The sequence below is a fragment of the Falco naumanni genome, chromosome W, assembly GCF_017639655.2.
Source record: "Falco naumanni isolate bFalNau1 chromosome W, bFalNau1.pat, whole genome shotgun sequence".
NCBI classification, from domain to species: domain Eukaryota; kingdom Metazoa; phylum Chordata; class Aves; order Falconiformes; family Falconidae; genus Falco; species Falco naumanni.
This window is the reverse complement of record NC_054079.1, coordinates 33,891-47,547: the sequence shown is the minus strand read 5'-3', so window position 1 is coordinate 47,547 and position 13,657 is coordinate 33,891. Positions and strand designations below refer to the sequence as shown.

General features: G+C 44.2%; 1 protein-coding gene across 1 annotated transcript; it reads left to right on the top strand.

The window, feature by feature from the left end:
- Nucleotides 1-2,421: 2,421 nt before the first annotated feature.
- LOC121080697 (hydroxymethylglutaryl-CoA synthase, cytoplasmic-like) lies at nt 2,422-12,948 on the top strand. Its single transcript, XM_040578836.1, is given in 10 exon segments — nt 2,422-2,438; nt 7,157-7,617; nt 7,962-8,079; nt 8,586-8,752; nt 9,471-9,639; nt 9,746-9,916; nt 11,407-11,513; nt 11,850-11,975; nt 12,260-12,423; nt 12,828-12,948. Coding segments are annotated over 10 exon segments (1,593 nt in total). The 3' UTR covers nt 12,921-12,948.
- The last annotated feature ends 709 nt before the right edge of the window (nt 12,949-13,657 follow it).

Below are 13,657 nucleotides of genomic sequence, written 5' to 3'. Positions count from 1 at the left end.
TCTTCTGCTAGCTGTAGCAATCAGATGTCACAGAACCTGACACCAGTTGCTAAGTGAGTATATTTGACTCGAGTGGTGTTTTACAACCAAATTATCCAGGCCAAATAATCACAGGGCCTAAAGGGTACAGAGGTTAGTATGAGAAACCCATACATTAGCTAATTGTGAATTTTCCAAATAACAAGAATGCTGTGGATTTAACAAGCTGGGAAGAGGTAGGATGATTCAGGTAAGTAGGACAGGATATCCCATCCTCCATGAAGCAATTTTGCTGGCAGAGCCCCCGTGCATGCCCCGAGTGCTTCATCCTTGCCCACCAAGGGAAAGGACGGAGGGTAGGTTTTACAGGCAAGGGAGATCTCCCAGGCTGCCACAAGTGGTAGCACCGAATGCCCTGCCCGCCCCCGCAGACCCCTATCCACCCCGACCTGCGCCTCACGGCTTCGGTACCCCTACCAGTCCCACAGCTCCTCTTAACCCGCCGCTGCTATCTTCCAGCCCCTCACCCGCTGCCCTCCACGCCTGGCCCTAGTCCCGGACAGCGCTGGGGCTCCTGGGCCAGGGCTGAGGCGACACAACGGCAGGTTCTCGCCAGGACCGGGCGGGCCTCGCCTGCAGTTGCCTGACAACCGCCTCCTCACCTCGCCAGGGACCAGCAATCGTCCTGCTCTCACTTGCGGTCGGCAGCGCGCTCCCATTGGCCGTCCCCGCATTGCACTTGGCTCCCATTAAGCACCCGCTGCCTCTGCCGCGTCCTTATTGGCTTGCCGCCCTCTGGTCACGCTTCGTCACTTTCTCACACTATTATTCCCCTCGCCTTCTCCGCCAGCTGTGGGGCTGGACGGCGGGCGGGACCTGGGCGGTGGCAGCTGTGATTGGCAAGGGAGCTGCCGCTCAGGGCGCGGGCCAGGGCCTGGGCGGCGAGGCTATTTAAAGGTGCCGCGTGCCAGCACATTATGTTTTCTATCTGTGCATGCGGGTGAAGGTATGGAGAAGTGAACAATACTAGGAATTATCGCCTTGAATAGGTGAGGGCGGCTCGGTTCCTGGAGGTCTTGGGCTGGGCAATGTCCCATGCCTCTCCTTGCAGGGGCGAGGAGTGTGCAGAGCTGCGTGGGTGGCCGGGGCCACATGGAGCTGGAGTTGCCTGTGAGGTGTGGGTGTAGGCCGGCATAGCTGGTAGTGGTGTCTTCGGTGGATGCAAGTGCGTTTGAAGTAGCGTCTGCAGTGTAGTAAGAGGAGGGGACTCCCCCCCCCCCCCCCAAAAAAAAAAGTGTCTGAGTGTCACTTAAGGTAGAAATCAGCTTGCAAATGGTGCTGGGTGCTCTCCAGAGCGTCATCGAGCAGCGGCCCCTGCATGCCGCGGTGTTCTCGCCTGGTGTAGCTGGCGATGCAAAATGCATCGTGAAAGACCCTGTAGTTCTGGTGTTGAAGGACCCTGGGTGCTGTTTTGCGTGCCGTGGGGGTCCTCTGGGTTCTTCCCCTGCCTGCGGAGTGTTCCTAAAGAAGCCTGAAAGTAACGGCACTAGGTGTGTCCCTTAATCGTCTCTGCCATGATAGAGGCGCCCGCTCACACCGGAGACAGTGGGGTGGACGTGACACACACCCTCATTGCGCAGGGAAAACAAAGGTAGCCTGATGCTGCCCCTAGGGATGCCATTGCTTTCTTTCTTAATAGCGTTTGTCGCCTAGGTGCGGACTTCTTGCCAGTAGTCCACTTGTGTTGCTAGCGGAGTCGCGAACTCGGATGTACTTGGTGCTAAACCCAGAGGGAGGGTGCCTTGGATCCCCGCGGCACACTGACCCTTGCGGGGCCACAGCAGCTCCTGGGGGGTCTCCAAGCCACTGCACTCCCTTCCATGGCTGTTGCTTCAGGAAGGCAGTGACTGCCACTCTATTTCTCAGTGTAAGTCTGCTGCTTTAAAATCCTTAATCCTGCCCACCAGGGTCAGCTTCCTGGAGACAGATATTATTCTGTGTTCCTTGCTGCTTTTTTTTTTTTTTGTGTGTGTGTCCAGCTACTTTAAAAAGAGTGATGGTACTGCTTGCCCTTACTACCATGGTGTGCAAAAAGGTGCAATTTAAAAACATTTGAAAAACTTTAAAAATGAAATGCTAATAGAGGTGAGATGCCTGCAAGATGGGATAGCCTGTGGTCAGGGACTGTCAAACCCAGGAATTCTGGATGCTGGTGGGTTTTATTTCAAGTTTTTATTGTGGTTTGCCTTCATGCTGGTGCTGCTGGGTTTATTGTGCAAGGTGCTTAAGACAACAGTGTTGTCCTCACCTTGAGGGACCCTTTTAGAATGAAGGTGAAGTCAGCAGGTGAATACTCTGGGCCCCTCCACACAGTCAAGTGCATGTGTGTGTCATCGTCGTCGTCGTCCCCCCCCCCCCCCCCCCCCCAGCTGAGAGCTGGCAATGGGATTCTGCAACGTGTAAGGGTTAGGCGCAGGTTCGCGGCCAGTGGGAGATGGGTGGGTCTCGACACCCCCACCCTGGTGGCTCCTTGCAGTCTCCCCATCTGGGTCGTGGGTGATCTTGAGGCATGAGGGTGTGCTCAGTGCCCTTAGCAGCGTTGTGGGGTTGGCTTGGCAGGGGGAGTGGGGTGGCAGGCCCCTGGCTGGACACTGCAGCACATGGCACAATCATCTGAGCTGAGAGGCTTCCCAACAGGATGGATTAGGAAAAAGAGTTCTGTTCAACTGTGGCGCTTTGAGGGTGACAGAGCAGTGGAACAGGCTGCTGAGAGAGGTTGTGGAGTCTCCTTCTCTGGAGATATTCAAAGTAAAGAAGTTCTTTCTCATATTCAGGTGGAACTTCCTGTGTTGCAGTTTGTGCCTGTTGCCCTTTGTCCTGTCACTGGGCACCACTGAAAAGAGCCCAGCCCCATCCTCTTGACATTCACCTTAAACACTTGGTTAGGGTTACTGATTCACTGGTGTATACATCCCTGCTGATCCCTGGGTCCTCCCTGATAATTGGCCACATAAGGCTGGCCGGTTGGTATAACAACCTGAGGTACTTGTGTCATCGCGCGCCTCCTCGCGCTCTTGTGAGCGTTTCCCTGGTGTGGTAGGAGAAAACCTTCTTTATTGTAACGAGAATTACATTGTTTTGCAAAATGCCCTTTCTTTCCAAAGCAGAGACAAGGAATCATCGCTGAGGACAGTTTAGGTCGTGGCGCTTGTTGTTTTTTGGAGGGGCAGTCCTGTTTACGATGTCCTAATTTACCACAAGAATAGCATTTCATTTGCATAGCAGCTAGTACTGTTAGTTTATGTTCCACGGTGCCCACCTTGGCACAGGCTGACATCATTGCTTCTAAACTGGGTTCACCAGGTAATCCCTCTATTATTTTTTGACAATCAATATTAGCATTATCTTTGGCTAGTTGCCTTACTAGCATGTCACGCAGGTGAGGGTCAAACACTTGAGAAGCAACAGCATGTTGCAAGTTTTCCACAAATGGCAAAAATGGTTCTTTTGGACCTTGCTTAATTGCTGTATAACGCTGTTTTGGCTCTGCTAATTGTGCAGTTTTCAATATGGCTTGCATGCCTACATTTTTTACCTGATCTAATAATATGGTGGGCCACTGAGCTTGAACTTGAGGATTGGCATATTGCCCAAGACCCATCAACAGATCAGGCCCATGAGCAAACTGGGGATCATATCGTGGAAGATTCAAATTATGCAGTACCTGCTGTTCCGCAGTTGTTTGCCATGTGGCATGGAAAACTGCTAGTTGCACAGGTTGGAACATAACTGCGCCAGCTGAGAAATATCAAAAGGAGTCAAAGCATCCATGGTTAGCAAACGCAGCAACTGCAGTGTAGGCGGAGAATTCACCCCGTACTGAGAAACAGTTTTTTGCAAGTCCTGTACTACTTTCCAAGCAAATGGTGTGTGAACGTGAGGATTACCAGCAGCCGCATCTCCCAATACAATAGGATATGCGTGCGGTGCATCGGTGGAAGGAGTAGGAAGATCAAGGAGCGGTCCGCCTATCTGTTCTACTAAATTCCAGTTCCCGTCTCTTAATGCCCCATCTCTTACAGCCTGCCAAAATCGCCGAGGGTCGCGTGTCATTACTGTACCACTGGAAACTGGATTTTTACCATCTCCACCTTCTTCATTGCCTGTGACTGATAACGTTGGCGTAGCTGGACCCCAATCCGGGTTTTCGGCATTTCCATCCTGCGCAGGCAGGGCTGGAGCTGAGGGGGCAGGCGGGGGGGGGGACGGAGCATGGTGGGGGAAGGCGTGCGGGCTGGGGGGAGTCAGGGGGGCTTGGATTGGTCCACCGAGGTTTCTGCTTGTCGTCCTCGGAATCGGTGTCAAGTATAAGTCGATGCAGTTGGAGAGATTTAGGGGATTCGGGGCACTGGGGAGTGGCGTCTGGTAAGGGACAGACTCTCCCCCTCCCCCACCCCCTCATCCTCTTGTCTGGATTCTGGAGGGGGATACAGGGGAGGTTTGAACGATGTACCCTCATTCGCATTTTGCTGAGTTTTTAAGCTCTCACTCACGTCTTGCGGACTCTGCAAGCCCCCAGTTGCATTTTGCTGATTGTGCAAGCCCCCATTTGCATCTTGCGGATTTTTGAAGCCCCCTACAACATGTCTAAGCAGTCCCCATGTAGGCAAAAGCCCTGGCGCTTTTTTGTCCCCTTTCTCCAGAGCTTCTGACAGTGTTGATCCTAAATTGTCCCAGGTCCACACACTAAGAGCAGTCACGGGGGACATTTCCACGCCATCTGTTTTGGCCCACAATAACATATCTTTTAACCGAAGCCCATCTAAAGTAATTCCACGCTTCTCTAATACTAATTTCCACATTGATAGCACCATGGTATCTTCTTTAGATAACTTACTCCCCATGTTGTCCCTGGTGGCTCACCTTACCGGTGTCACGTTCTCCCGGGATCTTGCAGCCCCTCGCTGCACTACTCCGCTTCACGAGGCTCTGCCTCCCCAGCAACCCGCTGGTCACAGTTTCAGGATCACTCCTGACACCCCTTACCGGGGTCTACATCGGCACAGTCTCAGGGTGTCTTTTTGATACCCTTTACTGGGATCAGATAGGCACGTTGGGGTCACCAAATGTGGTGATACAAGTTGAGGCGGACTTAAAAGAAACACTATGTCTGCGTGGCTGGGTTTGGACAAAATGGCCTTTATTGTTTATACAAACTATTTATATATCTTAGACAGTGCAGGTGTTAGACCCTAATAGGTTTTTGTGTCCTTCTTCTTGCTTGCTATTTGCTGTTGCTGTAGGTGCCCATATGCTGCGGTTCTAAGTTCCGGTTCTTCACATCCTGTTTACATACCTGACAATTTGTGGCTGTCTTAAAGGTACACAGCTAAGTCTTTGAGGTCAACTAACTTATCTGCAGATCCGCTGCAGACCCCAACATTCACCCTGAAGATATTTGTAGGCATTGATAAGATCCCCTCTCAGTCTTCTCTTTTCCAGGCTAAACAGACCCAGCTCTCTCAGCCTTTCCTCATCAGGGAGATGCTCCAGTCCCCTCATCAACTTCATAGCCCTGTACCCTCTCCAGTAGTTCCCTGTCTCTCTTGAACTGGGGAGCCCAGAGTTGGACACAGATGTACCCCAGATGTGGCCTCACCAGGGCAGAGTAGAGGGGAAGGATCACCTCCCTCGACCTGCTGGCCACACTCCTCCTAATGCCCCCCAGGATCCCATTGGACGACTTGGCCACAAGGGCACACTGCTGGCTCCTGGGCAACTAGCTATCCACCAGGACTCCCAGGTCCTCCTCCACAGAGCTGCCTTCCAGCAGGTCAACCCCCAGCCTGTATTGGTGCATGGGGTTGTTCTTCCCCAGGTGCAGGACCCTTCACTTGCCTTTGTTGACCTTCATCAGGTTCCTCTCTGCCCAACTTTCTAACCTGTCCAGGTCTCACAGCTGAAAGCTGTGTTGCTATTCAACATCAACCATTCCTTCAAGTTCTGTATCATCAGCAAATTTGTTGAGGGTGCACTCTGTGACTTCATGCAGGTCACTGATTAATAGGTTGACTGGGACTGGACCCAGTAGTGACCCCTGGGGAACACTGCTAGCTACAGGCTTCCAGCTAGACTCTGCTACTGATTGCAACTCTATTTTCTTAATGCTTGTTTTAACATACATTGTGTGAAGTCATCATTCCTGCATAGAAAGGCTTTATTCCTTTATACAGCTCATGGTGATTCTATGGAAGAAGCTGGGTAAGGTCAATGTGATGGTACAGCTGGGCACAAAAGGGACAAGTGTTTTGTGAGGATGTAAGCAAATGTACAGGAAGATGGTGCCTGTGTAATAGATAAGATTAAAGTAATAGAATATACTATGTCCTAGAGTATAGTGACGGTGAAGTTATAGTGTTAAAACAAGAAAACTTGGTCTAGCAGGAAGAATCCCTGTGTGTTTATCTCAGCCAGACATGTTGTGTGGCATTCCAGCATTCAGGAATGTCAAAACAGAGTATGCTTAAAAAAAACATACCCAAGTGAACAAAGAAAAAACCCCAACCAAAACCACAAAAAAACACCACACAAAACACTTAATTTTGTTTATACTTGCAACTTGGATCACTTAATTTAAAAACAATTTTGAAATGTCCTGGCCTGTTTTAAGGCTGAGATTTCCTGGTAAGTATAAATTTTAAACTTAATGTCTCAACTAGCAACATTACAAAGAAAACACAAAACATACACAAAAAAAACAAACCCTAGTGTTTCCAGCTTGGTTGTGTAAAATTGAGATTTTGCATATAAGCAAAAATAGAATAATGAACACTTAAGACTAATTTCTCAAATGCTTAACGTTAAGCATGTGTTTTGCTTCAGTGAAATAACTTGGGCTTAAGCTACATGCATTCATCTCCAGGGTTGAAATTGTACTTATGCTTAAAAGATCATCTTAATATTTTAAGTTTTATAACATTTTATGATGTTTGCAGTATGTTCAGACCAAAATGTCACCTGGAGGTGAAGGCTTGCCCTTTATAGAAAAGGTTAGGTTTTAGGTATTCTACAAGTTCATTTGCAAATCTACAGAAAATTAAAGTATGTATGAAGTAGGTCTCTAAAAATGGATGTGAATGAATCAGCTGGATTTTGTGGCTTTCTTTTTTACTTAAAGATCTACCATGATGCCTGGGTCTCTTCCAGTGAATGCTGAATCCTGCTGGCCCAAAGATGTGGGAATTGTTGCAGTGGAAATATATTTTCCTTCTCAGTATGTTGACCAGACAGAGCTGGAGAAGTATGATGGTGTGGATGCTGGGAAATACACCGTTGGGCTAGGCCAGTCAAAGATGGGATTCTGCTCTGACTGGGAGGATATCAAGTCTCTCTTTTTGACTGTGGTTCAGAAGCTCATGGAAAGGAACAGCCTTTCCTATGATTGTATCGGGAGATTAGAAGTTGGAACAGAGACAATAATTGATAGGTCAAAATCTGTAAAGACTGTCCTGATGCAACTTTTTGAAGAATCTGGTAATACGGATGTAGAAGGAATTGACACCACGAATGCATGCTATGGAGGCACTGTTGCTCTCTTTAATGCTATTAACTCGATTGAGTCCAGTTCTTGAGATTCAGGTTATTTACTTGAAAAGTTGCATTAGTCTCTATCTTTGAGTAGTCTGCCTTGCAATTACAGTGTTGGTTTTTTTTAACCATATAAAACCCAGAGGGTAAACTCTTGTATGCTTCTGAAGTCTTTCTTAAATGCTCTGGGTGTTTGCCACTAGTTCAATTACATGCAAAAAAATGACATGGATAGTCATTACTGGTCTTTTCCTGTAAACTTTGGCAGCCAGGATTGAAGAGCCCCTTAATTCTGGAGTCATCTCCTTTATTAACTAGTTTTAAAATTGCTGATGGATATTGAAATGTGCTAGATTTTTGGTTACTTTTTATACTTATTTCTGTGTCTTTCACAGGACGTTATGCACTTGCTGGAGACATAGCTGTGTATGCCAGTGGAAATGCCAGGCCAATAGGTGGAGCTGTTGCTGTTGCTATGCTAGTTGGTCCAAATGCTCCATTAATTTTTGAGAGGTTAGTCCTGTGAGAAAGTAAATACTATTCAGCCAGATACTGGATCTGTTCTGAAGTCCATCCCTTGTTTTTGTGGGTTGCTGGAGGGCTGGATTAACTTCCACTAATGTCAGAAGTTGTACTTTGTCGATTTTATTGGAGAATCCCCAAGGAAAAAAACAGATAGAAGCATCTCTAGTTGTTTCTTGCTGCCTCCTTTAACAAGACTTGGCCAAGTTAACACAAAGCAAGAGGAAACAAAGTGGACTAGAGCTGAATAACACAGCACTCTACTTTCAAGGTGAAATGATGAAAATAATTTGTTTGCCATGATCAGTCCTACTGTACTTGAGTAACAGGTGATTGAGAACCACGTGAAACATTACCTTAAAGGGTCTGAAGTGCTATGAAAACCTGCTTGACTGAGGCCAAATACTACTTGTTTTCCATGTGTTAACCAATGTGTTCAAACTGACTCAAAGCAGCTGAATAAAGTAATCTTCAAACTTTGTCAATTTCTCTCTATCAGGGTTGCGTGGAACCCACATGCAGCATGCATATGACTTCTATAAACCAGATATGATCTCTGAATATCCCATAGTTGATGGTAAACTATCTATACAGTGCTACCTCAGTGCATTAGATTGCTGCTATGCTGTCTATCGCAACAAAATCCACACCCAGTGGCAAAAGGGTATGTAGCCTCACATGATATTGCAGGATCTGGCAAATATTGGAGTGTGTAGCTATATAGATAATATATTTTCAAGTTTTAGCATCCAATCTAAAGACTAGTACATGGTTCCTTTCTTTGTGTGTTCTGAGACAACTGAAGTGTTCACACTCTCCCATAAAGAAATCTTACATTTGTTTTGGTATGCTTAAGTACCTGATAGTCAACAAGCAGTAGTCTCTACAGGCTTTTGTTGGTGTAATGTATAATAACTTAAGTATGTCATTCCCTCCTCTACCAAGGCTCTTAAGATATTGAGATTAATATTTACATGTTGTATAAGGATACTGTGGTTTTGTGTTGGGTTTTTTTTACCCCCATGTGTTTAGTAATTGCTTTACTTGCATTAGGAAGCATAGATTTGAAGAATAGATAGATGAAGCAGATTATTATTTCAAAATGTTGGGTAGAAATACTGAGATTCTGTTTAAGCTTAAAACTTTTTCTTCTAGAAGAAAAAGGATAAATATTGCTAGCTGGTGCACAAGATCAGTAAGAAACTAATTTTTAAATAGAAGTAGCAGCAGTGTGTTAAATGAACTTGCTAGCAGTAAATCTTAAGGTTGTCTTATGTATGCTGATGTGTTATGACTGGTATCCTGCCATCCCTCTATTTTATTTTAATACTTGAAGTGAGTACTAAACACAAGTTGTAACACAACATTTCTGCCACTTTCAGAGGGGACAGGCAGACATTTCACCTTGAATGACTTTGGATTCATGATCTTTCATTCTCCCTACTGTAAACTGGTACAGAAATCTGTGGCTAGACTATTGCTGAATGACTTTCTTTGTGACCAGAACCTAGAAACAGCAAATGGTGTTTTCAGTGGTTTGGAAGCTTTCAGGTGAGAATGGCTGTTGACTGTCTTAAAATAGTCTTAATTTGTTAAACACCCAAGGTATTTTTCCTTGCTGCCATTTTAGTAACTGCTTCTGAACCTTATTTAATAGGGATGTAAAACTTGAAGATACATATTTTAACAGAGTTGTGGAAAAAGCTTTTATGAAAGCCAGTGCAGAGCTCTTCAAACAGAAAACCAAAGCTTTGTTGCTCATATCCAATCAGAACGGAAATATGTATACCCCTTCAGTCTATGGTTGCCTTGCCTCTCTTCTAGCCCAGTAAGCATAAAATTGGAAGAAGTAATAGCTTTTTATATGTAAGCACATAAGTTATTTGTTTCAGAAAGCCTTTTGTAAAAGCACTGTCTAGCAAACCTTTTCCTGCTAATTGTCTTAAGTAGAAAGATTAAAGTTAAAATAATATTCTGCATATATAACTGGGTCAAGTGATAAGTGGATTCAAAATTTCTGTGTCAGAAGCTGATTTGAAACAGAGGCTTAATGCTTTTTGAAGTAGGACCTTATTTGTAAGGTGATGTTGAGGCTGGGAAAAAGATGTACACACACTCAAACATCCCAGTGGAAAGGAGACTCTGAATGTCTTCTCTGTTCCACTATAATCATAGAATGGTTTGGGTTGGAAGGAACCTTAAAGATAATCTAGTTCCAACCCCCCTGCCATGGGCAGGGACACCTTCTGCTAGACCAGGTTGCTCAAAACCCCATCCAACCTGGCCTTCAACACTTCCAGGGATGGGGCATACATGAGTTCTCTGGGCAACCTGTGCCAGTGCCTCATCACTCACAGTAAAGAATTTCTTCCTTGTATCTAATCTAAATCTACCCTCTTCCAGTTTAAAACCATTATCAGAGTGTAGTGATAGGACAAGTGGTAAAGAGTCCCTCCCTATTTTCCCTTTAAATGCTGGAAGGCTGCTATAAGGTCTCTCTGGAGCCTTCTCTTCTCCAGGCTGAACAATCCCAGCCTGTCTTTATAGGAGAGGTGCTTCAGCCCTCTGATCATCTTCATGGCTCTCCTCTGGACCAGTTTGAGTAGGTCCATGTCTGTTATGTTGAGGGCCCCAGAGCTGAATGCAGTACTCCAGGTGTGTGGGGGGTCTCATGAGAGCAGAGTAGAGGGGGAGAATCACCTCCCTTGACCTGCTAGTGGTTATTCTTTTGATGCAGCCCAGGATGTGATTGGCTTTCTGGACTGCAAGTGCACATTGCTGGCTTATTCAGTTTTTCATCTACCAGTACCCCCAAATCCTTCTCTGCAGGGCTGCTCTCAATCCACTAGTTGCCTAGCAATAATAAGTAAAGCTAAATTAAATCAGTATTTACTGAAACAAATTGTGTGTTTGAAGGGGGGAAGAAAACCCAACAATAACAGATTTTTACAAAATCATGTTAAGTTTAACTTAAACCATTCCTCTTGAGTCCTTTTTCCTTTATTGTGACTTTGCATTCTAAGATGTGATTGTTCATTTCAGGTTTTAGGTCACTTAAGAATGAAAATTGGTTGCCTTCTAGATAATCGTATCCTGGGCATTTCTTTGTTTTCTTTTGCTTAGGTAGCTTTGAAAATCATCATTTAACAGCAGTGTTTGAAATCCTGTTTCTAAAACTTATCGTTTATGCGTTTAGCACATTAAATGCGTATTGTAGCTGATATAACCTGGCTAATTGCTTTAAGTTAGCTTTCTAGTTATTTAAAATTAGCACATTGGCTTAATTCTCACTTTAAATAACTGTTCCTTGATTTGCAGATACCCCCCAGAGCAGCTCACAGGACAGAGAATTAGTATGTTCTCGTATGGCTTTGGTTTTGTTGCTACATTGTATTCCATCAGAGTTACACAGGATGCCACTCCTGGTGAGTGAAAGGAAGCAATGTTAATTAACTCCTTTGCACAGCTCACCTAAATGCTTTGTTATGCCCACCAGTATAAGTCAATCTGCAAAACAATGCCTAATGACAGTAGTGTTAAACTGAAGATGTTCCAGCTCCAGGGAATGTTTTAAGTGTCTCTTTGGACAAATAGATAATATTCTTTAAATGCTTTAAGCATTTTCCTTGGGTAATTGAGAATACTTTTAAATTACTGAAACTTTTTAGCTTCTCTAATGTGAAATATTTTGAATGGACTTGAAATGCTAGTGTACAGTTCTCAGTGCTGGTGCTACATTACGTGATGGTTGTATATTGTAGGTTCTGCACTGGACAAAATAACTGCTAGTCTTTCTGATCTTAAAACAAGACTTGACTCAAGAAAATGCATTGCACCTGATGTCTTTACTGAAAACATGAAGATTAGACTGGAAACGCATAATTTGGGTAAGAATGTCATAAATATAAATAATTCCTAGTCCTACAGCAAAATATGTACTGCTTAATTTGCATGACTTAAGTGATTAAGGTGTAGAATAAAGGAAATATCTAACTCTTCTGAATAGCCTGTAAAGTGCTTCTTCTATAGCTTGTGTTCATTGGTCTAGTATGGTTGAAATGAAAATGAATATTTGGTTTTCCTGTCTTACTACTTGCAAACTGCAAAGGCCTGTATTGTATAAAACTTTCACCAAGAACCAACTAACAGTATGTTATGGCTTTTCTTACAGCCAACTATATTCCACAGTCTTCAGTAATAGATCTTTTTGAAGGAACATGGTACTTTGTGCATGTGGATGAAAACCACAGAAATTCTTATGCACGGCACCTAGTCATGGGTGATGGACCTCTGGAAGCAGGAGTTGAAGCTGTCCACCCAGGCCTTGTTAATGAGGTGAACACTTAGCACTCTTAGTTTGATATAAATGGTGGAACAGTTTATGTGTTTGTCTTGGCATGTGCACGTATGTTAAGAGGAAGTGGTTTAACAAGTTATATCAAGTACTTTGTTAAAATATGTAATAGAAGCCAGAAATAAAAAAAAAAAAACATGAGATTTTAAAAAATAAATCTCACCATAATAAGAACAAACTGGCTCTTTTCACATAATCAGTTTGCATGAAGCATGATAGATTTAAATGACTTGAGACCAAGCTGTCCAGTATAGTATGAATGTTGTTTGAGAGTTGGACTAGCCATGAAGTATGAATGTTTGTGAACTAGAAAACCATATTTAATACTTTGGTGGGTTTTTTTTGGGTTTGGTTTTGTTTTGGTTTTTTTGTTCCCCCTTCTTAGCACATCCCAAGCCCTGTTAAGAAAGCACCAGGAATCCCTGCAGCAACAGAATCTGAAGGCATTACTGTTGCCACTTCCAATGGGGAGCATTAAGATATCTCTGTGAGGTGGGGAATGAAAAAAGGTGTAAGGGCAGGGTGAGAGAGAGAAAAGACTTACAGTAGTACTGAAACTTCAGTGTACAGTAGTACTTCATTGCAGCATGGGAAAAACAGTGTAAACTTGAGAAGACTTGTAATATGGTGTGCTGATACTTACAGTATTTTCAGAACACTAAAATCATGAATATACTGGAGATGGAGGAACTTGCCTGGGCCTTTGTGGATTCCTTAATGCATCTCAATTTAATTGCTGCATAGTAGCTGTAATCTATTACGAGGTCTTTGTACATAAAAAAAATAAAATCTTCTACTTGCTTTTTCCATGTAAGATGACTTAACTTACACTGTTAAATTATCTACTTGTACTCAAAAGTGGGTGGCAAAATAGTCCAAGCTTTTGATGTTGGGGTTCTCAGTGCCTTGACAGTAAGCAGTCAGTCTTTTGAATACTGCACTTGTCTTTCCCTTCACTTTCCCTTTCTTCTCCCAGTCTACCTCCCATCACACCATTGCTTTGGGAAAGGTGTAGAACCAAGTAACATTCATTATTAGAGTAGACTCTCTCTCCCCTGTCAAAATGACTGGATCGAGAATGGCTAGACTGACAGGTGTGTTTGGTTTTTGTTTGTTTGGTTTTTTTTTTTTTTCTCCCAAGAAACTCTGACCTACTGTTTAGTTACTATGTAATTCCTCCTAATATCCATATTACCTGCTTTATACCTGTGTTAT